This window comes from Pituophis catenifer, unplaced genomic scaffold (genome assembly GCF_029215685.1).
Source record: "Pituophis catenifer annectens isolate HBS135680 unplaced genomic scaffold, rPitCat1.0.hap2 SCAF_3, whole genome shotgun sequence".
NCBI lineage: Eukaryota > Metazoa > Chordata > Lepidosauria > Squamata > Colubridae > Pituophis > Pituophis catenifer.
In genome coordinates, this window is record NW_027256883.1 from 25,221,064 (window position 1) to 25,245,132 (window position 24,069).

At 39.0% G+C, this 24,069-nt stretch overlaps 2 protein-coding genes across 2 annotated transcripts; one reads left to right on the top strand and one right to left on the bottom strand.

Moving 5' to 3' along the window:
• The first annotated feature begins 177 nt into the window (after positions 1 to 177).
• Positions 178 to 10,901, top strand: SLC25A32 (solute carrier family 25 member 32). Its single transcript, XM_070942069.1, has 7 exons — positions 178 to 432; positions 3,868 to 4,018; positions 6,019 to 6,104; positions 6,639 to 6,799; positions 7,271 to 7,384; positions 9,378 to 9,523; positions 10,555 to 10,901. Exons 1-7 carry the CDS (start codon positions 237 to 239, stop codon positions 10,667 to 10,669), a joined length of 969 nt encoding a protein of 322 aa, XP_070798170.1. The 5' UTR covers positions 178 to 236; the 3' UTR covers positions 10,670 to 10,901.
• A 3,123-nt stretch (positions 10,902 to 14,024) lies between these two features.
• CTHRC1 (collagen triple helix repeat containing 1) lies at positions 14,025 to 23,590 on the bottom strand. The gene is made up of 4 exons (XM_070942070.1): positions 23,426 to 23,590; positions 18,072 to 18,293; positions 15,149 to 15,365; positions 14,025 to 14,167 (listed from the first exon to the last, which is right to left on the bottom strand). The coding sequence occupies exons 1-4, from the start codon at positions 23,588 to 23,590 to the stop codon at positions 14,025 to 14,027; spliced, it is 747 nt and encodes a 248-aa protein (XP_070798171.1).
• Between the last annotated feature and the right edge of the window lie 479 nt (positions 23,591 to 24,069).

A 24,069-nucleotide genomic window follows, 5' to 3' on the forward strand; every position in this document is an offset into this window, starting at 1 on the left:
AGAAGCCGGCCGCCCCGCGCGCTCACGTGACTACTAGTCCCGCCCTCGCGGAGGGCCCGGCTGTGAATGTTGCCGGGTGATTGGAGGATCAACTGTGAGCGACTGCGGGTTGCTGCCTATAAGAAAGAAGCGGCGGAGGAGGTCAAAGGGAAATCTAGTGTCTACGGGTCTCGTGCGGGGTCTTTTTTCTTTGTTTTCCTCCGTCCTCTCGGCTGCCTTTGTTTCTTTCCCCTCTCATGAATTCCGCCGCTGTGCCAGGCGTCCCGAGTAAGGTGGCGGGCTCTGCTGCTTCCCCCTCGGCTAACCCGGCCCCGGCGGCAAAGTCTTTGTTCAGGCACGTGCGCTACGAAAACCTGCTGGCCGGGGTGAGCGGCGGCGTTGTCTCCACGTTGGTCCTGCACCCGCTGGACTTGGTCAAGATCCGCTTCGCAGGTGAGCTCCTCTCCCCTTCCCTTCCCTGCTGCCAAAGAAGCGGGCGTTAAATGGGCGCAGCAGGGTCGTTGCTGGGGGGAAGATGGGGGTGGAAAGTATGTGGCTTAGAATAGAATAAGAATAGAATTAGAATAGAATAGAATAGAATAGAATAGAATAGAATAGAATAGAATAGAATAGAATAGAATAGAATAGAATAGAATAGAATAGAATAGAATAGAATAATAGAATAGTTTATTGGCCAAGTGTGATTGGACACACAATGGTGCATATGCTCTCAGTGTTGTGGAATGAAGGGACCAAACAACATTCCTGGGTCAGCCAGAGACAGTTTTATTGTGCAAGGTTCAGAGCCAGATTTGTACCTGAAACTTTGAACAAGGAAAGAGTTCTGATATGACTGCTTTTATACATATCCAAGACAAAGGATTCTGCTGGCACATCAGTTTTCCATATATATATATATATATATATATATATATATATATATATATATATATATATATATATATATATATATATATATATATATATTTATTTATTAAATTTATATACCGCCCTATTCCTAAGGGACTCAGGGCGGTGAACAGCGAACGATAAAAATACATGTAATACAAACGTTAATAAAAAACCAATTAAAATATACTAAACACTCTGGTCCTAGATAATTCAAGACATCCCAGTTTAAAATAAAATCAAAAAGCAATATAAAGGGAAAGTTAGGCCAGGCCGGCCTGCTGAAACAGGAATGTTTTGAGTTAACATACATCCGTTACATGATAATTGACACTTTTTTAATTACCAAATTCCGGCCTTAATTTATAGTACATGAGATAATTGTAGCTAAACATCCTCCTCTTCTGAAATCACTGATGCATAGATCCATGGCTGTCCTTGGATTAATAAGTAACTTTTTTGTTTCAGATGGATGTCTCTGCATCCTTGACATATGTCTTCCTCGGAAGACATATATTATACATGGTCCTAGTATCTGTGACAGATAGGCCCCTCAATGGAATTTAGCTGACAGTGTAGTCTCTGACCAAGCACATTTCTTTCCTTATAATAATGTGAATAAAGAGGGTCCTCCAGTGTTCATATAGCTGACCTTATACCATTTACTTTATTCACATTATTATATTATTTATTATTTACCTTATCCACATTATCAGTGTACATAAAAGAAAAGATACGTTCATCAAGAATCATAAATTACAACACTTAATGATAGTCAGAGGGTACAATAAGCAATCAAGAATCAATATCAATATAAATCGTAAGGATACAAGCAACAAAATTACAGTCATACAGTCATAAGTGGGAGCAGATGGGTAATGGGAACGATGAGAAGATTAATAGTAGTACAGACTTAGTAAATAGTTTGACAGTGTTGAGGGAATTATTTGTTTAGCAGAGTGATGGCGTTCGGGAAAAAACTCCTCTTGTGTCTAGTTGTTTTGGTGTGCAGTGCTCTATAGCGTCGTTTTGAGGGTAGGAGTTGAAACAGTTTATGTCCAGGATGTGAGGGGTCTAAATATTTTCACAGCCCTCTTTTTGACTCATGCAGTATACAGGTCTTCAATGGAAGGCAGGTTGGTAGCAATTGTTTTTTTCTCCAGTTCTAATTATCCATTGAAGTCTGGTTTTTTCTTGTTGGGTTGCAGAACCAAACCAGACAGTTATAGAGGTGCAGATGACAGACTCAATAATTCCTCTGTAGAACTGTATCAGTAGCTCCTTGGGCAGTTTGAGCTTCCTGAGTTGGCGCAGAAAGAACATTCTTTGTTGAATTGATAATAATAACTTTGATTGTCACTGCACAACATACGTTGAATGAGATTGGTGGAGCTCCCTCAGTTCACCCCCCCCACCCCGCAACACAATACAACTCACAGTGAAGACAGAAAATCCCTAACCCATTAAATCATATTAACAAAACATCCAGTCCTATTGCACCAGTATGAACATGTTACACATTGTGCCGGCCCTACATGTCCATCATACTACGTAGTTATGATGTTATTTCTCATTCAGGAGTCTGACAGCCCACAGATAAAAACTGTCCTTCAGCCTGTTCATGCAGCTGGCTATGCTTCTATATCTCCTTCCCAATGGTAGAAGGGTAAAGAAGTGGTGACCAGGCTGTGAGTCATCCCTGAGGATTTTCCTCACTCTTCTAAGGCCGCGAGCCCTAGCGATCTCATCCAGTGGTATCAGGGGGCAGCCCATGATGTTTTGTGCTGTGCTCACCACCCTCTGTAATGTTTTTCTATCCGCGGCTGTCAAGCTGGCAGCATTTGAATTCCCAAATGAAAAGTGGGATATAAAAGAAACATTTATAAGAATTAACTTGTGCTCCTTTGGGTGTATTTCTGCTGCTACTTTGACGTAGATTTATTTCCAGAAATATTCTCTCCATCAATTCCTGAAAGGGACCGAGGACTGCCTTTCATCCAAACTTCTGCCCTGTTGCAAATTCCAAATTGGCAAGCGGAGGCTTGCGCGATGCTACAGGTAGTCCTCGACTTAGGACCACAATTGAGCTCAAAATTTATGTTGCTAAGTGAGAAATTGGTTAGGTTTTGCCCTATTTTACGACCTTCTATCTTCTCCATTAATGTATGTATGAGCCTGGGTGGTGCAGTGGTTAGAATGCAGTACTGCAGGCTACTTCTGCTGACTGCAGTTTGGCAATTCAAATCTCCCCAGGCTCAAGGTTGACTCAGCCTTCCATCCTTCCCAGGTGGGTAAAATGAGGGTAAAATGAGGGTAAATTGTTGGGGGTAATATGCTGACTCTGTAAACCACTTAGAGAGGGCTATAAAGGACTGTGAAGCGGTATATAAGTCTAAATGCTATTGCTATGTATGTCACCAAATACTGAATCTGATCTTTGGTTCATTCAGTCTTATTATTCCACTTTAGCACACTAGGCAGCTATTTAAGATAATCTTTTAACTTGAGTCCAGATACTGAATTTTCTGCATAAAAAATGCTGTTCCAAGAAATTCTTTATTACCTGGATGTTTCTCTGTTAAATGAATTTAGAGATGTAGGAATGGATGATACATCAGCTGCTTTTTCTGCCTGTGGAAGAGATGCTGTGGACACTGTTAACTATTAGGGAATCAGGATGAGAGGCTGTTAGTATAACTTATGGAGAGACATAAAATTGGAGTTTTGTTTTCATCAGGAGGGGAAAAAAACATACTGTGGTTGTCTTAGAGCAGGGGTGTCAAACTCACAGTGTCATGGTGGCATCATGTGACATATTGGGACTTTTTTTCCCTTTGTTAAACCGGGTGGGGGCGGAGCCAGCATGTGACGCATCCAGCCTGCAGGCCGCGAGTTTGACACCCCTGTTTTAGAGAGTCACATTGATCATTGATTCAAGAGCATACAGTTTTCAAACTGATTTCCAATTCTTTTGTATAGTGAGTGATGGCTTGGAGCTGAGACCAAAATACAATGGTATCTTGCATTGTTTGTCAACCGTCTGGAAACAAGAAGGATTACGTGGTCTGTACCAAGGAGTGACTCCAAATGTTTGGGGTGCGGGTGCCTCTTGGGGTCTATATTTTTTCTTGTAAGTTGAAGCTGTTTAAATGTCTCCCAGTTAATCCCAAAACAGTTTGTTTTTTCCCCATTTTTTTTTCACTTCCCCCACAGCAGATTAAATATGTTCTAGGCTTTAATTAGAAGATTTTACAGCACTAATCTAATTCTTGTCAGTGGCCTATACTGGTCTCACTGCTGTGGACTATTCTTTCCCAGACAATATCAAAAGCTTAACTTACTCTTATGAACTCTGATAATGCTAGACCAATATTTCTCAATCTTGGTAACACTGCTCTAGATCATTCAGTAATTTTCATACAATTGGGGGCTTTTAAATTTCTCTCACTAAAGTAGCTGTCAGGAATCATTGCCCAGTGGTTGAAAGGTAACTTGTGCGACTGATTTTTCTTTTCCTTTCCTCCTCCCCATAGCCTCATGTACTCCCCAAGATCTTCTCTGGAGAGTTGGAGTCTTATCTAAGATTATCGGTTCTATCATACAAGACTGCATGGGAGAGCAGAAGCAGGTAGTGAGGGATGTTGCAAGCTCCTGTCCATGAGTTCAGATAATTTCTCTCTTTGCATCACATCTGTATTAGAGCTATGTATCATTTTGGACTGAGCTCCCAAAAAGGTGCTTTGGAACATGTGGGGGTACTAACATAGCACCTCTCTGCAACTCTTTGAAATATTTTTCTAGGAAAAGATAAAGCTGCATTTTAGAATTGAAAACAGTGCTATGTTTGCATCCATGTTCTCTCCAAAACATTTTTTAGAACCAAATCTGAAAAACTGCACAGCTCCTATCTGTATATAACACAGCACTGCTGTTTAGGATTGTGTCTTGATCACCTGGAAATATTTATAGCTTATACCAGGAGCTTCAACAGGGAAGAAATGAAGAGAAGCATCAGTTGTGTAAACTGCCTTCCCATTTATTGGCCACTGAATATAATTAAAGATTGTCAAATATCATCATCTGTTGGGCTTTGGATTGTCACTTTCAATACCGTTTCCAAACCACCTACTTTGGCACAAATATATTGAGAATCCCTTGTAAATGAGAGCAGGCTATATCTTATTGTCCATCAAGCACAGCAAAATATGAAAAGCTTTTTATCAAAGGGCATAGGGTCAGTTTAAAAAAGCTATTCACATTAACCGGGCATGTGTGAAATGGCTATTTAATTCAAGACTATGTTTGGTGAGTTTATATTCTGATTTCCAGTCCTATAAGACCAATATACACAAACCTGGGATCATACAATGGCATGCAAACATTCAAATTCCCAAAATTGCTAATCAGCAAGATGGTAAATAAGCAAAAATTAGGGTTATTTAAATCTTACTAGATTTTGTATTAAATTTATACAGCAACCCAATAGATGGTGACTTGGACAGCCTACAAGAATACATTCCCAATTAGAAAACCCAGTAAACTCCCCTTCCCCCCCTGGCAACAACATCCACTTGATGGGCTCCATATCAATCTGGGATCCCCAGGTCCACTGACAAAGCCCTTTTGAAACAGTATGAGGGGGGACAGGAAGCTGGTCTTACCTCTGCAGGGATGACATACCTCAGGGAGGGAGCCACAATGGAATAGGCTCTTTTCTTAGCCCCAGTAGGTAGACATTCTTGATAGAAGGGACCCATAACATACCCTGCCTTCCCAATCTGGTGGGTCAAATAGATGTATTGGGAAAGGACAGCCCTTCAGATACATGACTCCAAGCAACATAGGGCTTCAAAGGTGATAACCAGCACCTTGAAGTGGATCCAGAATTAAATTGGCAGCCAATGAAGCTCTGCAAGTGAGGCGACATCTGTACAAATCCAGACTTGCACAGGCAAGTAGATAAAGAGTTCTTAAAAACTCAAGAGCCTGCATGGTGTTTTAGGATATTCCCATAATATACTGGTATTTTTCTTAACAGCCAATAAAGCCTCAACTTTACTGAAACAGGTTATTTTAATGATTGTATGACAAGTAATCTGGATTTGCTAATCTTCATATTTGGTTCCTTAGCTACAATGCTATTAAAGCCCACAAGACAGAGAATAAGATGGAAAACCTTGGAGCAATTGAACACCTAGTGTCAGCAGCTGAAGCTGGTAAGAAATATATGAGCTATTTGTAGCCCTACAAATGTAGCTATTTGTAGCTATAGTATACTATATAGTATGCTATACTTTGTTTTTGTTGAGTTATGTTTAGTTCAGAAAATAATTTTGAACATCTAAAACTGTATTTTTGTCCTATAGAAAGTACAAATACTCAACTTGCTGAGTATTAGATCTGTAAAAAAAATATTTTCTCTAACACTTTCTTAGAAATTCTTATCCATACTTCCTGAACACAATACAAAGACACCACAAATGTATTCCCAGTTTTACAATACAAGTTATGCTGAAATCCATATATTAAATGAATTTTCCTTCCAGGAAAGTTGATTTAGGTTTATAATTGTAGTTCTATAAAACTGTTTGGTAAATATTTGCTACGTAAGTATAGATACTGAGGTTTTTGCAAATTGAATGCATAAACTCCATGTGATGCATAAATCAGAAATTTTCAAATTATGTTTGAAGTGCTCTCTGTAAAGTAAGATGCTACCATTGATAGGATTTTCAAATTATATTTAATAGGAGTGGTGACTTTGTGTATTACAAACCCAATATGGGTAACCAAGACTCGGCTTGTGTTACAATATGAAGCTGGTGCTGACTTGTCAAAGAAGCAGTACAAAGGAATGTTTGATGCTCTTATTAAAATATACAGGCATGAAGGTATACGTGGACTATATAAGGTAAATTAATTAGGCTGGTCAACATTTCTAGTATTAGTATTTTATTATTAAATATCCTGAACAGTTATTGCATGGGTTTCGGTGCAAAAGATTTGTTGCTAAACTTCAGTTCTCATTCATGAATATTTGGAATGTCTAAATTGCAATAAAGGGTTTATTCATTTTATTTTTAAAAAATTATTAATACTTGTAGAATGTACATAATTGAATCATTGAAAGATTGAAATTAAATAATTAAAGATAGGTTGAAATTTAAATTTAGAAAATGACTAGGATAAACTGGTACTTACATCCATATGGCCTTTATGGAATTCATAAAGCAGACTGAATCTTTTCTATACAAAATATAATTTTGACCATTACATCACTGTATTGTATGTGTATTGGCAATGCTGGATTTTAAATTTATAACTGTATAATTGATATGATCTGATGGGTGATTTTTACATTTTTTATATTTAACTGTTTCAGGGATTTGTGCCTGGTCTGTTTGGAACCTCACATGGAGCCCTTCAGTTTATGGCTTATGAAGATTTAAAATCCCGATATAATAAATATAAAAATAGACCATCACATATGAAACTGGTAAGGTAAATTATAAATTAGAGGCATCTGCTTTACATAAAATAAAATGTTAGGGCTGTGCAACACAGTCAAAGGATGCATCACAAAGCATCATAACTTGAGGACCCAGTTGTGGAGGCAATAAGCTGGCTTTGTATAAATATACAAAAGGATGAAGGCTATTGCTGAGCACATTGTAAGCCGCCCTGAGTCTCCGGAGAAGGCGGCATATAAATCAAATTAAAAAAAAAAAAAACTTGAAATGTTTAAGTCAAACACGTTTTCCAGAAGACATGAAGGGGTTAATTGGAAGGCTTTCCCAGGTCATCACTGTGTGTGTGTGCATGCGTATATATGTATATTTATGTATGTATAACTTATGTATATATATACTTCATGTACATTTTCTTGTTCATTAAGATGTCTCATAGAACTCAATCTTCTCATGTTTAATTTGATTGCAATAATTTGGTGTGTGTCTCAAGAACTGAAGGATATATTTGACATAAAAGTGGCAGTTCAACTTTATTATAGAATAATTATATAGTATGATTTATTTATTTGATATGGTACAACAGTTTGGTAAGCTTTCAGTTACCTGATTAACTGGAGTAAATTTCATGTACTTCTTATACATTTTAATGTATATGTAGGAATTTGTAAAAAGCAGGGCTCCATTGGTTGGTTGTTTCTTTATTTGTAGAGGTAAACATTTCAAACTGTTTAACTCAGATTAATATTACAATAAATAGTAAAAAAAAATATCATCCCAAAGGTGCTTTTTCAAAAGGCAACTGGACTTTGTTTTTCCTTGAAGACATTTAGCGTCTCATCCAGAAAGCTTCCTCAGTTCTTAGAATCTAAATGTCTATGGAGAATGTCTGAGAATAATAGACATTTTAAAAAACTATATTTTTTATACCATATATGGAAGAAGATAAACACTGTTTAAGTGATAATTAATTACCTCAGCATTGGACAGGTGCTTACAAGGATCCTATGTAAATATTTATAAAAAGGGAGATTCTCATGACTGTGGCTCTTGCTTGGGGTTTGCCCACATGAAGAAGAAAAACTCCAAGAACTTGGATCTCCTGTACCTGTCACATATAACCAGGTCAGGAAATATTGGTGCCAGGTGTATTCTGTCCTTGCCTGATTTGGTATGTAAACATTGCAGGCTTACACTAGTTTTGCATAAGGAGTGCCCAATTTGAAGTAGGTCAAATTAGTTGGATTAGAAAAGAAAGTGGGCTGGTAAGTTATTAACATTTTGAAGGACAGCTTCCTAAATTTTATCTAAATTACTCTTGCATACGACAGTGTATTTTTACTTATCCTGACTTTCTTGTTTATTACTGGATATACCAACTGATGCCATGGCAAAAGTCTCATTCTTTTTCCATCAAGATTTTGCTGCATTTCTGTCATTAAAGGCTGAAAATCATATTTTGAAGGTATAATGTTATGAAGAATAGTGGATTTATCCATGGGGCATGGTTAAGAAAAAGTGTATTATGTTATAATGGAAAGATGGTGCTGCCTTGGATTATTGTCTTGGATTGATATGTACGCCTGTCAGTTTTTGAACTACCTATCAAAATAATGAAGAAAGTTACCAACATTACTTGACATAGCCAGGTATTTAGTGCCGTATTTAAACATGAGCTATTGCAGATACTGTACATGTGGTGTTTTTCTCCTTTTTTAAAATTTCGGTATGGTCAAACAAATACCTAAAAGACCATATGCACTGGCAATTTGGGAAAGAGAAATTGCAGTAAGCTTTCCAGAGGGCGTAGTTACCTCAGGTTTGAGTAAGGGTGCCTCACCCTCATCAGTCTTTTGTAAAGCGTCTCTGCCACTGCTTTGCACAGCTGTGTAAACTATCAACATGACTTTGGAGCAATATTTGTATAGACTGAAAAAAAGAATACACTGTGGAGTTAAAAATGGTACATTTCTTTGATTTTGCGAGAGTTGAGAACTAATATTGGTTCCTTTCCATTTTTAGAACACTTTAGAATATATTACCATGGCAGCAGCATCCAAAATATTTGCAGTCGCAGCAACATACCCGTATCAGGTTGTGAGGGCACGTCTCCAGGATCAGCACAACAGATACTCTGGAGTACTTGATGTCATCCATAGGACATGGAGGTAGGCCTGGGAATGAAAACCTAATAAGATTCTTTTTCTATCCTAACCTTCATTTTTTAAAGATTATTAAATATTTATTTCAGAGGGAAATGTGGAGATTTCTGCATTGGAATTAAAGCACAGAGCTGTGAACATTCCCCTTAGAACTATGAACCAGGGTGAGAAGATTTTCTCAGGTTACAACAGAGGGAAAGAGGAAAAGCCAAATATCTGACCTTATTTTTCTCACTTTTCCATTTATTTTCCTTCTGTATAATAACATTTAGAATATAAGCCTATGAATACGGACAGAGTTTTTACATTGGGAACCTAGCAATACCAGTCACCATCCAAATATGTGCAAATACCTTTTAATGAGATATCAGTACATGTTTATTTCTACCTTCCTGAAATCAAAATTTATCTAAGAATTATGATTTAACATTTCTATATTTGAAAATATAAAAATCCTATAAAGAATTAGTAACGTGCTGTGATGGTGCAGTGATTAGAATGCAGAATTGCAGGCCAATTCTGCCAACTGCCAGCAGTTTGATTCTTACCAGCTCAAGGTTGACTCAGCATTCCATCCAGTGGTGGGTTGCTCCCAGTTCAGTCCGGTTCTATAGAACTGGTAGTAAAACCGGCGGGAGGCTCCATCCACCCGCCACAACATCATGGGTGATCTGCGCATGTGCAGGTTCTGCACATGCGCAGAAGCATGCACGGTCCCGTTGCGAACCAGTAGTAAAGATAAGTAGAACCCACACCTGATTCCATCCTTCCGAGGTCAATAAAATGACCCAGATTGTTGGGGGGCAATGTGCTGCCTCTTGTAGACCACTTAAAGGGGGCTATAAAGCACTATGAAGCAGTACATAAAGTGCTAGTGCTAAGTGCAACTTACATTCACAGTCCAGTTTTCTGCAATGGATAAATTGACAATAATCCAGAAATACAGTAAGAACAATATAAAATTAACATTTGAGTTTATTGAAGCAATTTATGAACCAGTTGGAAGTTTTACAGAAATCTCTTCTGCTTTTCCACAGGAAAGAAGGAGTTCGTGGATTTTATAAAGGAATTATGCCCAATGTAATACGAGTCACTCCTGCATGTTGTATCACCTTTGTAGTATATGAAAAAGTATCTCATTTGTTACTTTGACTTAATAACAAGTGAATATTGACTCCATATATTGTTCTGCACCCTTTCAGTGAAGCAGGAATGCCAACACCTGTCTGGCATAGATTTTTTTTTTCTGGATTCATATTTGTCAGTTTCATTTGTAATACCTTTTAAATGGACCAAGGTCACCCACAAGTTGGTACATTTCAGATATATTTTATATTGATCTCTGTAAGTATCTCAAAATAAATTGTTCACATTATCATCCTCAGTTAATTTTCCTTTTACTCCCTAGTTAACAAGGCTTAATATGAATTTTTTAAAAAATGAACAGGACTAAAGTCATACAAGTAGTCTTTGCTTAGCAACTGCCTTTTCAGCAACTATTCAAAGTTATGACAGCACTGAAAAACTAACTTTATGACAGGTCTTCATATTTATGACTGTCTCCATGTCCCATAGTTATCATTAACAGCTGGTTTCTAACAGTCAATGGAGAACCTGGAACCTTGCAAGTCATAGTCACATGACATCTTAACAGCCGTGGAGGAAACTGACATTCTAAGTCCAATGTGGTCATGTGATGTCTCACTTAACAGCTGTCTCACTTAGCAAAGAAATTATCGTTTCCAGTTGTTATTAAATGAGGGCTATTAGTAATGCAGTAACATTTTGCTTGATAATCAAGACGTTCATGTTTTTCTTATTGTTATGAAATTGGGACTAAAACTAAAGGTCTGAAATAGTTAAATCAATATTTATAATTAAACAATAATTATATGACATTGGAATGAATAAATAGCATAACAATGGTTTGCAAGTAAAAATATAGCCATTATTCATTTCTGCCATTGTTCCAATTGTATTGCTGTTTGATTTGTATTTTGCCTGTCTTCCAAAAGTGTACTTTTTAAAAAAACCACTACCCACTCAGAATGATCTGTTCACCCAACAAATTGCTGTTCCTACTACCCCAATCTATTTCTCCCAATCTAAGCAAGACAGGGCAAGGAATATTAGCAACTGCTGAACAGTCTAACCACATTGGCCTTAATTGCTCACAAAGAAGTATCACTGAGTTTTTAAGATTGCCTAGAATTATATAATTTCTTGTATATTTATATTTATCAAAATATTTGTAATCTATCTTATCTGTGGGTCTCTGCTACTTAAAGTAGCACCATAATTCATAAGAGAGTATGGAAACAAGTTTTTTAATATTTGAAAAAAAATCAGAAGGGTTCACATATAAAATCTTTTCTAACAAAAAAAAAAATACCAGAACAAATATTTTCACTACTCAAATAGCAAGCTAGGTATGTTTTAATTGTTTTAGTCAGGAACTGAAGTATGTAGTAGTATGGCTTGGATTAAAAGAGTCTCACTTATTGTAAATAATTACAAACTTTTAAAATCCATATGGAAAATATGTACAAAATAAATTTGGCAATTATTATAAACATTCCTATTTCTTCTCAGAAAGGGAATGAAAAAGTTCATTACATCTAGGGTCAAGGTTTTTTAAAAATGTGAATGAACTCACTGTTTTGCCTTTTTGGTATGATCAGTGTTCTCTTGAAATTTTAGAAAACTTGAACAAGTTATAATAAGATTTTCAAAACGAACAAAATAAATTTCACATTTAAACTACTAAGATATAGATGGTTAAGAATATTTTGTTTGTGATCTAATAAAATGATTTAAAAAAACAACTTATATACTACAGAAACACTATACCTTTTCTAAGTTAAAGATTATGTTTTTAATTTTTAGTTTTAATTTTTAAAATTCTGTTTGTTAAAGGTTTTTTTAAATAGTAACACTCAACAAAATTACAAAAGAATTACCAGTATAAACATAAAAATCTTACATGTGTATTTCCACATAATCTAATTTTGGAGATTTCATATATGTCTTACTGATATCAAGTCATACAAATAGGAACAATGGGTAATAATGTCTCTAAACTCTGCCAGCAAACAGCTATGGCTAACATTTGAGATCAAAAGTTCCCCCAAAAATTTACGGTATGTATTTGTAAATACTTTAAAAGTTAACCTTTTGTTCATATTTGTAGTGTCCTATAGAGCAGGGGTGTCAAACTTGATTTCATTGAGGGCCACATCAGGTTTGTATTCGACCTTGGGGGGGGGCAAGGTGGGCATGGCCAGGGTGAGCATGGCCAGCATGACATTACTTGTTTTGGGGGACACCTGTGGTGGCCCGAGTGCTCTGCCAGCGAAGACGGGTTCCCGAGCTCTGTTTTCGGCTGGGATGGCCACCTGCAACCATCTGCCAGCGAAAATGGAGCTTGGGAAATTTGTGCATGGCACTCAAGAACTCCGCTTTACTGGCAGAGGCACCACGGGCCAGTCCTTCGCTATTTCCAGGGCAGCCCTGTGGGCCAGATCTAAGTACCCTGCCAGCCAGATCTGACCCCTGGGCCTCGAGTTTGACACCCCTGCTATAGAGGTTAAATTGTATGTGAATATGGTGTACATAGATTTAAAAATCATATTCATTTATACATTTTACTAGCTTTTATATTTAAACACTTAGATAATGACTCATATTCATAAATTGACTTGCTCTTACATTTTTATTTAAATCAAAAAATTACATATATCTTCCACCATGCCTGGCATAGCTTCTATGCATATATAATACATCAAGACGACAGCTATACACTAGATAATAAAAATACAGGTTTACTAAATTACTCTATTACAATTGCAATAATTTTTTCAGGTGATTTATTGTTTCACACATCACAAGAAAATTATTTTTCTAATTTGTTTTCAATAGGAACTTGAAGCTTAGAAAACAAATCATACATTGGGGGAATGGAGAAGATACACTTGAATAAAAAGTTGCTTTTTTAAAAATATAAAATTAACATTGGCTATTTGAATTTTCTTTTTGAACAAATACAAGGATATATAGAATTGATAGAAAAGTAATTAATACAGATTGCTCCTTTAGGATCTATATTCCAAAATGCTGTAGAAAAATGCTAAGGATACATAGAATAAAAAATGGAACATTAATTGTCTTCTGGTATTTCTGTAAAACCTCCACGGAGGCCAGCACCAGGCTGGATCCTATGGATTCAGGAGTTAAGCAGGCTTGGTTAGCATAGACCATGAATTCCCAAGAAATCCAAAAACATCTTGGAAACAAATCACTTTTGTGCAGCTGGCAAAAACTACACATATACTTAACTGTTAAATCATCTGAAGTCAAACGTGGCTCAAAAGATTTTTTACCTTATTTCTATAAATAAGATTTGTGCACTATAATCCGATGTATATTTCCATGTAGAAAAACAAACCAATAAGAGGTTGCATAAAGTCCTGGATGTTGTTTTGGGGATAGCAAGAAGAGGCTGAAAGCTCTATTTTGGCAGTTCCTCTATAATTATGCGAGACACCGAGTTCCATCCCGTTGATGCATCTCCTCTTGGGTAATCTGAGCAAGTCCCAACCCAAACAGCAACATCCACCAATCCAGCATTGATTCCTTCACATAATCCTTCCACTGTTTAAAATATAAAATGCATTGATTTCACCCATAATCCACTACAAACATTAAAGACTAACAATGGAAAATGGTATTCAGCAATAGAGGCAATCAGCAATTATAGTATTTGGCTGGATACAAAGGGAAGGGAAGAAGAATGCCTAATCCCACCTCTCTTGCCATCCAAAGGGATGGGGTGGAACCTGAGGTCACAGCCTATCTGTAGCTTTCCAATCTTCCTTTGGGCCATATGAAGGACCTTCATTGCCCAACTAGAAAAGTTTCCTCTTGAATCTCTCTCGCCCTTCTATCTCAAGTTCCATACATGTTATCCTTTTAAAATACATTTTGCACATTAGCCTGAATTATATATAAAAATTAATATGGGAGAGAAATTGCACTTGTTCCTTAAGGGTTTTTTTTTTAGGAAAGTGAATAGTCATTAATATATAAAAACCTCATTGCTCTTTTAATAAAAAATAAATGGCTTTTTATTTAACTGTTTATCATTTCTCTTGGATGTTTTTTTAGTCGGGGTTTCTTGCTATTGAAATGGCACTGCAGAAGATAAACGATTTTTATTCTCTGCCTGGCTTTTATCTACAATTAATCATGTGTTCTTAATTTTCTGGATTTACATGGCATACCATGTACTTTAACTTACAAATTGATTCAGTTTCTATGAAACCCCAAGCCAAAATACGTTTGGCTAGTTTGTGGTCCAGTGTTTAGTGACAATTCAGAATTCAGACATGGTTAGCATTGTATATGCTTCATAGCACTTGAGTTAAATGCTTTAAGATTGGGAAGGACTCTAAATTTAAACTCCTCTGACTAATTAGCATCTGAAAAAAATATTGAGCTGTACCAATCCATTGACTTATCGTAAGAATTTTATTTGCTATGCATGATTGCATCCCCCATCTCTTCATCATCTCACGTAAGAGCAGGCCCTTCAGCATGAAATGCTTGCTTTTATGATATGACTCCAGTACATACCTGAAGATGTGCGATGTATATTAATAGTAGAATTTAACTCTGGGCTTCCTTGATCTAAATAAATTATAGCTTCAATAGGAAGTGGTCCAAAGCACTCAGCCCCATTAAAAGTAAAATACCAGCGTTGACAACAGGCATTTCTACATTTAAGTCGAAGTGATCCACTGAAAAGAACTCTTAAAGCACTGTTGGTACGCATCTTGGTGAACGTACATTCCTGTGAGAAAAGAATAAGTAAAATTTTGTAGAAAACACAATTATCTTAAACAATTGCTGTTCTGCAGTAGGGGTAGCCCCAGTTATGCTGGAGCTATTCATAAAGACCAATTTCACAAAACTCAGATAAAAAAGTGATGGGGGGAAAGTGTCAGTTGGTAATGATGAAGGAATTGTTCCAATTGAGCAGTCCTTGTACTTAAGATATTCTTCTTCTTTTTTTTAACTAAAACAATTTATCCAAAGTGAAACAGGCAAGGCATCATTTCATACAATAAATTTTCTGACTGAGGAAGCTTTTTTGTGTTGTGTATGTTTGTTTGTTTGTTTGTTTGTTTGTTTGTTTGTTTGTTTATTTATTTATTTATTTATTTATTTATTTATTTATTTATTTATTTATTTATTTATTATTCAAATTTCTATACCGCCCTTCTCCTTTCGGACTCAGGGCGGTGAACAGCCAAGATAAAAACATCTATACATAACATCACAGTTAAAAATAAAGTTAAAATAATTTATAAATTTGGCCCATAATTTAAAACTTGTCAATTAAAATCAATATTAAAATTTTAAAACTAACCCTAAAATCAAGACAGACCGGCTAACTGAAAAAAATAAGTTTTTAGGGCCCGACGAAAAATCCGGAGGTTGGAGATCACTCGTATCTCTGGGGGTAGACTGTTCCATAGGGTAGGTGCCACCACAGAGAAGGCTTTCCTCCTGGGGGTCGTCAGCCGGCATTGTCTGGCCGACGGCACCCTGAGGAGGCCCTCTCTGTGGGAGCGAACCGGCCAGTGGGAGGCTATTGGTGGCAGAAGGCGGTCCCGTAAGTACCCTGGCCCTAAGCCATGGAGCGCTTTAAAGGTGATCACCAACACCTTGAAGCGCACCCGGAAGTCCACCGGAAGCCAATGCAGCTCGCGCAGGAGAGGAGTCACATGGGAGTGCCCCATCGCTCCCATAATCCCCCGCACAGCCGCATTCTGCACCAGTTGGAGCCTCCAGGTGTACCCCAAGGGGAGCCCCATGTAGAGAGCGTTACAATAGTCAAGACGAGAAGTGACGAGTGCTTGAGTGACCGTGCGTAGGGAGTCCCGGTCCAGAAAGGGGCGCAACTGGCGTATCAGGCGAACCTGACAAAAAGCCCCCCTGGCCACGGCTGTCATATGCCCTTCTAAAGACAGCCGCACATCCAGGAGGACACCCAAGTTGCGGGCCCTCACCGTGGGGGCCAATGTTGATGACAGTGCAGTCACAGTTTGGGTAATTTGCTTAAGAAATCTGCTGAATTTGTTGGCTGAGTTCATACCAAAGGCAAGTTTACAAACTTCAGTGGCTGGATCACAGACTAGGCTAAAACCAAACAAGCCACATTGTGGCTTAATGTGTAGATCCAGACAACAGCTCCATCTAGATCAAAATGTCAAGTAGAAAATCTGTTTAGTTTCAATCAGGAAACTTTTTCAACCCCCCTCTGGAAATGCCAGAAACTTTTTAATGCAAAATACACATTCAGTTACTAAGCTCTGTCAAAAGTAAGGGTTTATAATCACAGATACTGTTTTGTTTTAAATGGTCTTTCTATTGAATGGCTTTCATGCATTAATCAGTCATTCTGAAGCTGCAAAAACTGACTGCCTATTTTGAATAACAGTATTAAAAGCCCATCTGCCATTAACTCATTAAAATTGTTACTTCTTCACATTGCCATATATGATTAGGCAGACAACTTGATTGTAATCATGCTGAAGTGTTTCCTGTCTAAATCCTAATGCTGTACAAAATACTGTATTTAAATCTATGAATTATTAGTTTTCTGCCAATGCTAAATTCAATTTGAGGGGCCACCTTAGGCTTCCCACGACCTTGGTCAATGATGTCAAGATATCACCAAACAGGACTAGGCCAAACATTGGGTGCCATGCGGGGTCATAGTAAAGTGGTTTAAGGGGGAGGGGGAATGAAGCCCTGCAAATACCCACTGTATCCCTTAAAACAAGGGTGTCAAACTCAAGGCCCGTGGGTCAGATGCAACCCGCAGGGTGTTTAGATCTGGCCCGCGGGGCTGCCCTGGAAACAGCAAAGGACCAGCCCACGGTGTCTCTGCCAGCAAAAATGGAACTCAGGAGCTCCTTCTCGCTGGCAGACCGCTCGGGCCACCACTGGCACCCTCCAACACGAGTGACGTCAAGCTGGACATGCCCACTCTGGCCACACCCATTCCGGCCCCCCAAGGTCAAACACAACCCTGATGTGGCCCTCAATGAAATTGAGTTTGACACCCCTGCCTTAAAGCATCCCCAAAATATTGAAAATTCAATCATTTGGGGGTTTTAAGAGTGCCTGGAGTTCTTGCCATGCTTAAGGCACACCAAGGCATCCACAGGGGATGAAAATGATGGCTATAACTGTATAATCAAAGACCCACTTATAAAAAGGGACAGAGCTTCAGTTTTACAGTTGAAACATCAAACGTCCATTTTGACTCTCTCCCTTACTGAAACCTAAAAAACACAGAACAAACATTTCTGCCAGCTCCAAAGATGATCTGGAACCATACATGGCTGCAGGCTATCTACCTTTGCCAAAACTGGATACTACGTAGCCCGAAAGTGAATAGATGATTAGTCAAGCAAAATCAATCAGGAACAAATTCCTCACCATATCTTGGTGGCCTACATGTTATGCTATGGTTGCGCGTACTTACTGCAATTTTTCCGAGGTCTATGCCATAGTTCAAGGCACTCCATGAACATTGCTTATAGTTAGGGGTCCAGGATTCCTCAAAGCTTTCTTGCACGCATTCTCCTTTTTCTCCTTTAAGCCCATCTCTGCCAGGGATACCTGGAGTTCCAGGGATTCCGTTGACTCCAGGGTTTCCATCCCTTCCAGGAAGACCAATAGGTCCTTGCACACACATCCCATTATACTGAGAAACAAAAAGTTATGTTGGTATCACACAGGCATTATTATATTTACTTAAGATAAAGAGAACAATAGTATAAAAATGGTAGATTAGATGCAATTTAGCATCTATTTAGCAAACTGAAAATGATCCTCCAGTTTGGGGAAAAATAGTCATAATTTCAAGTGAATATAGATGTTGATGTCAAATAGATAATTTAGTTTATGTTTATATTTTTAAGACAACTTGAAATCAGAGTATAGGGGAACATGTATCGCATCTAGAGGGAGAAGAAATACTTGTATAATTATCAGTCCTTGAAACACTCTATAAAATCCACGTTACAGTCTTTCGAACACAGAACCAGGTAAATTGCAGTACAAATCAATCCCATCACTCCTTTAATCTCGAGTAGTACAATCCACAACATTTATATTTCAAAATTATTCTCAGTGAATCAAATGGATGTAAATTAAAATTAAAAAGATAACTTCACATCAATCTTCATTACTGCTGACCTCATCGACACATCCATGTGTTATATTGGCAATGTGCAAAGTGGTTTTTCAGCTTCTCAATCTAGGCTACAATCTTGGGGTTTTCTTTATTGGTCTTCCACCGAAACATTAACCTGGTCAGATACTCAACCATAATTATCTTCCAGCCTCAGAAAAGGTTGGTCCAGATGCTGCCACCTGTTGGTGGAGCTTGCTCCACTGGCATCAACCATCTAGAGCAGTGGTTCTCAACGTGGGGCCCACGCCCCACAGGGGGGCAATTTAATTTTTAATGGGGGCAATTTGGAACCTTGTTTAAACCAAGTTAATGGCCTTTTAGCAGGGGTGAAATCTACTTACCTTACTGGTTTGGAAGTGTAGGTGCTGCGTGCGCAGCCCCTCTGCACATGCACAAACTTTCTGCGCATGTGCAGAGGGTAAAAAACACATTATTTCCTGGTTAAAACCAGGAAGTGATGACAACTGGGTGAGTGGGCAGAGCCTCGTTCCGCCATTACTACCGGTTCTCCGAACCACCTGCCACAATCGCTACCGGATCACCTGATCCAGTCTGAACCGGGAGCATTTCACCCCTGACTTTTAGGCTTCCTCAGCGTGAGTAGGAGTTCACTTTTTGAATAGTAATAATTATGTCACGGGGGGGCAGGGGGGCATCAGGATTTTAGAAATGCTTAGGTGGGACATGGTCAAAAAAAATGTTGGGAACCACTGATCTAGAGGAAATCTGAATTCTGCTTTCCGACTACCCAGCAAAAGGGTCTTCCTTATGTACCTCTATAGATGTGTATCTCTTGTCCTGGCTCATTAAAAGTGAGTGATAAATTCCCAATTCCGGCTTGGAGATGTACAGGGGGCTTGTGTTTCCTCAAGAGGCTTTTAGAATTATTGACCCATTGAGGAAGCAATGAAGCATCAAGAATCTGCCACGTCCACTTGGTATTATCTTCTCCCCTCTTACAAAGACCACTGAGGGCAACTGCCTTCTGAGAAGATGGTGAGATCCTCTGCTTCGGGAATTCTCTTCCTGAATAATCAATTCCCATCAGAGATAGGATTATTAAAGCAACCATAAATATTCCAAATTGGGGCTTGAGTTGTTTTGTTTTCATTTTCTCTCTGTGTTGTCTTTTCCTTCTGTGCTATGAATTTGAGGACAATTTTGTTAATAATTATATTAAATGTATTGCAAAGCACAAATATTTATGTCTCAGAGATCACAACTCTATTTCTCTTTTTCTCTATTCCAAATTATGATAGGCTACAGAAGTACCATTTTGTTCAACTGCTCTTAATCTTAATGGCATACAGTGTATTTTAAAATTTGATTGTAGGTTTTTAGTTTATTTTTTTAATCCTTCTGTATCTTCTTGATTTAGTTTTGTTGTTTAGGTTAAATTTAAAAAAACAGCCAACAAGCATTACTCCCGTTTTCTTTATGCTCTGTTGTTGTTTCGCTTTTTGACAAACTCTGCTCAGAAATGGATAGTACAAGCTTAGTAGGAGCCAAGAAAAATAGAGCAGAATATATAATAATAGGTTATTTTTTCCAAGCCTTCTCTTAAGAAGAGAGGGCAGAATTAACCAGTCTGCTACTACTATTGTCAGTGCCAGTAAACCCAGGGGAACAGCATCTTGAAAACAAAATGCTATTTCTAGAAATATGAGGAAAAGTAAGCAGCATAATCATCATTTCTGAGGTAATCAGTGAGAAGATTGTATACAGCCATTCCTAAAAGTATCTGGCTCATTCTAAGAGTATGTGGAATTTCTGAAGCAGGCAGAACTGACTGGACTATCAAACCACGTCTGAGGAAAGCCACGTTTTGAAAGAGTGAGGCAGAAAAAAAGCTGGTGGGTGGGTGGATGGGAGGGGAGGAGGAAGAGGTCTTCATAAACAAATGGGTTTACAGCAAAAGTCCATTTCTGAACCAAATTCCAGGTACAGAGCACTGAAGCAGCCTTCCCCAACATTATAGTGCCCTTCAGAAGTATCTGAATGGCTTTGTTAGCTAGGAATTGCAGCCTGGAAGGCCCAGTTTGGAGTAGGATGTCCTGGAGGCTTCATAGCTTTTCTTCAAATTAAAATGATCTTCAATAAACTCAAAGTGTGGTACAGTTCTTTACAACAGTACATCCCCTCCATCTGATCTTGCTTTTATGCCTGAATTGCCAACTATGTTTAGCTGTCACTAAGCAGTTGGCAGCAGGGTGGATTTGATTTAAATCACTAGTAAAAAGACTTGATTTAAATCAACTCGATTTAAATCATAATTTTTAAAGAGCAACTGTCATCTCTGCTACTCCTTTGACCCGCTGTTGACTCACCAATAGTCCCAGTGTTGCAGAATATACAGCCTTGTGCTACATAACTAAGCTCCATTTCATGCTGAATAAACTAAATTATTTATGTATCTTAAATATAAAACTATCTTACGATAGATTTTTACCCCAAAAGTTTTTTATTAAAATAAATTCGATTTAAATAAAAAAAATCTGATTTAAATAAAAAAATCCGATTTAAATAAAAAAAATCCAATTTTTTTGATTTTTTTAAAAAAACCATTGATTTTTATCCACCCTGGTTGGCAGAGTCTCTTGGACTTGGGCTGATCATGAAAACCTGAGCAGGATCAGACTGGTTAGCATTTGGAAAAGAGACTACCAGGAAAAAAAAAAGGGTTGTAAGCTAGATGGGAAATGAAAAGAAATTCTTGTATTTAATTGCTGTGTCTAAGGAACCAGAAGTCAAGCACAACTTTAAGTCTGTACAGACACTCATGCCAACAAATGTACTATATAGCTGAGGTCTAACCATTTTAATTCCAAAGCATGTTGCTTTCAGATAGATTTTCTCATACAAGTAAATTCCATTCTCCCTACACTATAGGAATAAGGTATAGTAATGATTAAAGACATACTTCCCAAGACTAAATATAATGATTCCTCCAGCTTACAAAGGAATGTCTTCAGTGAGGAAAAATGTTTCAGAAGCCACTAATCTCCCTAAATGCTCAACTCAATAAATCACCAAGACTGGAGGAAACCAACTAAATTATTCATCCTCTGAGTCCCACCACAGCAGATGGCCAAGCTGTCTTTCCTTCAGTTGTTGATATCCAAACTCCAATTTCAGCCTGATCTTATTTACATAAGAACTCTTGAGAATAAGATGGCTTTCCTTATTTGGCATACTAAGAGGGAAAACTGAGACCTAATTTAAGAGAAGCTAACTTCATTCAACTATGCCTAGAGACATTTTTGCACAGGAAAAAAGTTATGTGGTGTAAGCCATGCTAAACAAAATGACACATAGCCTTGCTTTCAAGGCTGAGAGTTAGTAAAATATAAAATACAGGAAGAAACAGTGTGTCCATCTCTTTGCTGCCTAATGTCCTCCCATTCAGTTTTCCTTTGTTTTATCTTTATCATGTTTAATTTTAATTGAAATCACCAAACCCTTTTGTACTATTACTGTTAGAATCAATATGATTGTCACTAACAGAAGATCAACCTACTCCTGTAACAAAACTGTGCATTAGAGGAAAAGGCTACCTAGGCAAGATACTACATTTAGGATCCTGCTTCCGACTCCCCCATCCAGAATGTGCATACAGGAAGTCCTCAACGTATGACCACATATTAAGCCCAAAATTTCTGTTGCTAAATGAGACGATTGTTCAGTGAGTTTTGCTCCATTTTACGACCTTTCTTGCCACACTTGTTACGTGAATCAGGGCAGGTGGTTAAATAAACCACACAGTACTTAAGTGAATCTGGCTTCCTTATGGACTTTGCTTGTCAGGTCATAAAAGGAGATCACATGACCCTGGGACACGGCAACGGTCATAAATATGAACCAGTTGCCAAGCATTTGAATTTTGATCACTTGACCCTGGGGATGCTGCAAGAATCCTTAACTGCAAAAACCAATCATAAATCCCTTTTTCCGTGCCATCGTAATTTTGAACAGTCACTAAATGAACTGTTGTAAGTCGAGGACAACCTGTACATAAGTAGGGATGCGGTGGCTCAGTGGCTAAGACGCTGAGCTTGTAGATAGAAAGATCGGCAGTTCAGCGGTTCGAATCCCTAGTGCCGCTTTCCCGTTACTTGTTCCAGCTTCTGCCAACCTAACTGTTCGAAAGCAGGTAAAAAAATGCAAGTAGAAAAATAGGGACCACCTTTGGTGGGAAGGTAACAGCATTCCATGCACCGCTGGCGTTTAGTCATGCCGGCCATATGACCACGGAGACGTCTTCGGACAGTGCTGGCTCTTCGGCTTCGAAAAGGAGATGAGCACCACCCCCTAGAGTCGGGAACGACTAGCATATATATGCGAGGGGAACCTTTACATATATATATATATATATATGTATGTATGTATGTATGTATGTATGTATGTATGTATGTATGTATGTATATATGTGGGGGGGGGTGTATATATATTACCTTTACCTCACCTGTACATACCTGTATCTTTACAAAAAAAAAGAAGAAACCCCCCACCCCCGTCCCTTCACGCCAAGGGACGGAGCCTAGCCCCGGAGAAGGAGACACAAAGCGCTCTGGTGCCCTCATCTCCAGCGGTGCCCTGTTGCGCCCCGCACCGCCTGATCGCCCGCTTGGCCGTCCACTCACCACGTCCACCACCTCCCGCTGACGGAACGCCTTTTGTTTCCCTTTCTGCGTCTCCGTCGAGGTCCCGGGCGACGAAGCGGCCGCCAGCAAAAGCAACGAAAGCAACAGAGCAGCAAAAAGCGTGGCGGGGCAGCCCGGCGCAACGGAGGGAGACGAGAGTTTCATGGTCGGCGAGCGCTGCTTGGCGGCTGCGAGCTGGCAAGAGCTGGCCGCTGCGCCGGGTGAGCGCAGAAGAAGCGGGCAGTGTCCCGCCAGGCGCAGCCACACAGACGAGGCTTTCACCGCCGGAGAGCGCCAGTTCCCCCTGGGGGCGGTCAGGAATGCGCCGCTGGCTCCCCTCTGAAAGGGGCGCGCCTCCACCCGACTAGCTGGGGCCGAGGGGGGGAGAGCCAGTCGGGGGCGAAAAAGGCGGCGAAAGTAGCTCTCCCCCGCCACTTTAGTCCGGGCGAGACAGGAGGGAGGTCGACGTTGGGGCGGGTAGCTATGCGGTTTCCCGCTCGGTCCCTGCGGCGCTCCCGCCGTCTCGAACACGTGGGGGCGCGGCGGGGCTCCCCTGCTCGCCATCCCGCCACAGGTTGGCCTCTCCCGCCAGTGGGGATCCTTTGGGAGGAAGACCAGGCTTTGGGAAGCGGCCTCGTCTTTTC

Coding starts and splice junctions, on each gene's coding strand:
- SLC25A32 (XM_070942069.1), top strand. CDS start 237: ATGAATTCCGCCGCTGTGCCAGGCGTCCCGAGTAAGGTGGCGGGCTCT. Junction 433..3,867: donor GGTCAAGATCCGCTTCGCAG/GTGAGCTCCTCT, acceptor TCTTTTGTATAG/TGAGTGATGGCTTGGAGCTG. Junction 6,800..7,270: donor GTATACGTGGACTATATAAG/GTAAATTAATTA, acceptor TAACTGTTTCAG/GGATTTGTGCCTGGTCTGTT.
- CTHRC1 (XM_070942070.1), bottom strand. CDS start 23,590: ATGAAACTCTCGTCTCCCTCCGTTGCGCCGGGCTGCCCCGCCACGCTT. Junction 15,366..18,071: donor TAGACCTCGGAAAAATTGCA/GTAAGTACGCGC, acceptor CTTTTCTCACAG/GAATGTACGTTCACCAAGAT. Junction 14,168..15,148: donor TATACATCGCACATCTTCAG/GTATGTACTGGA, acceptor TATTTTAAACAG/TGGAAGGATTATGTGAAGGA.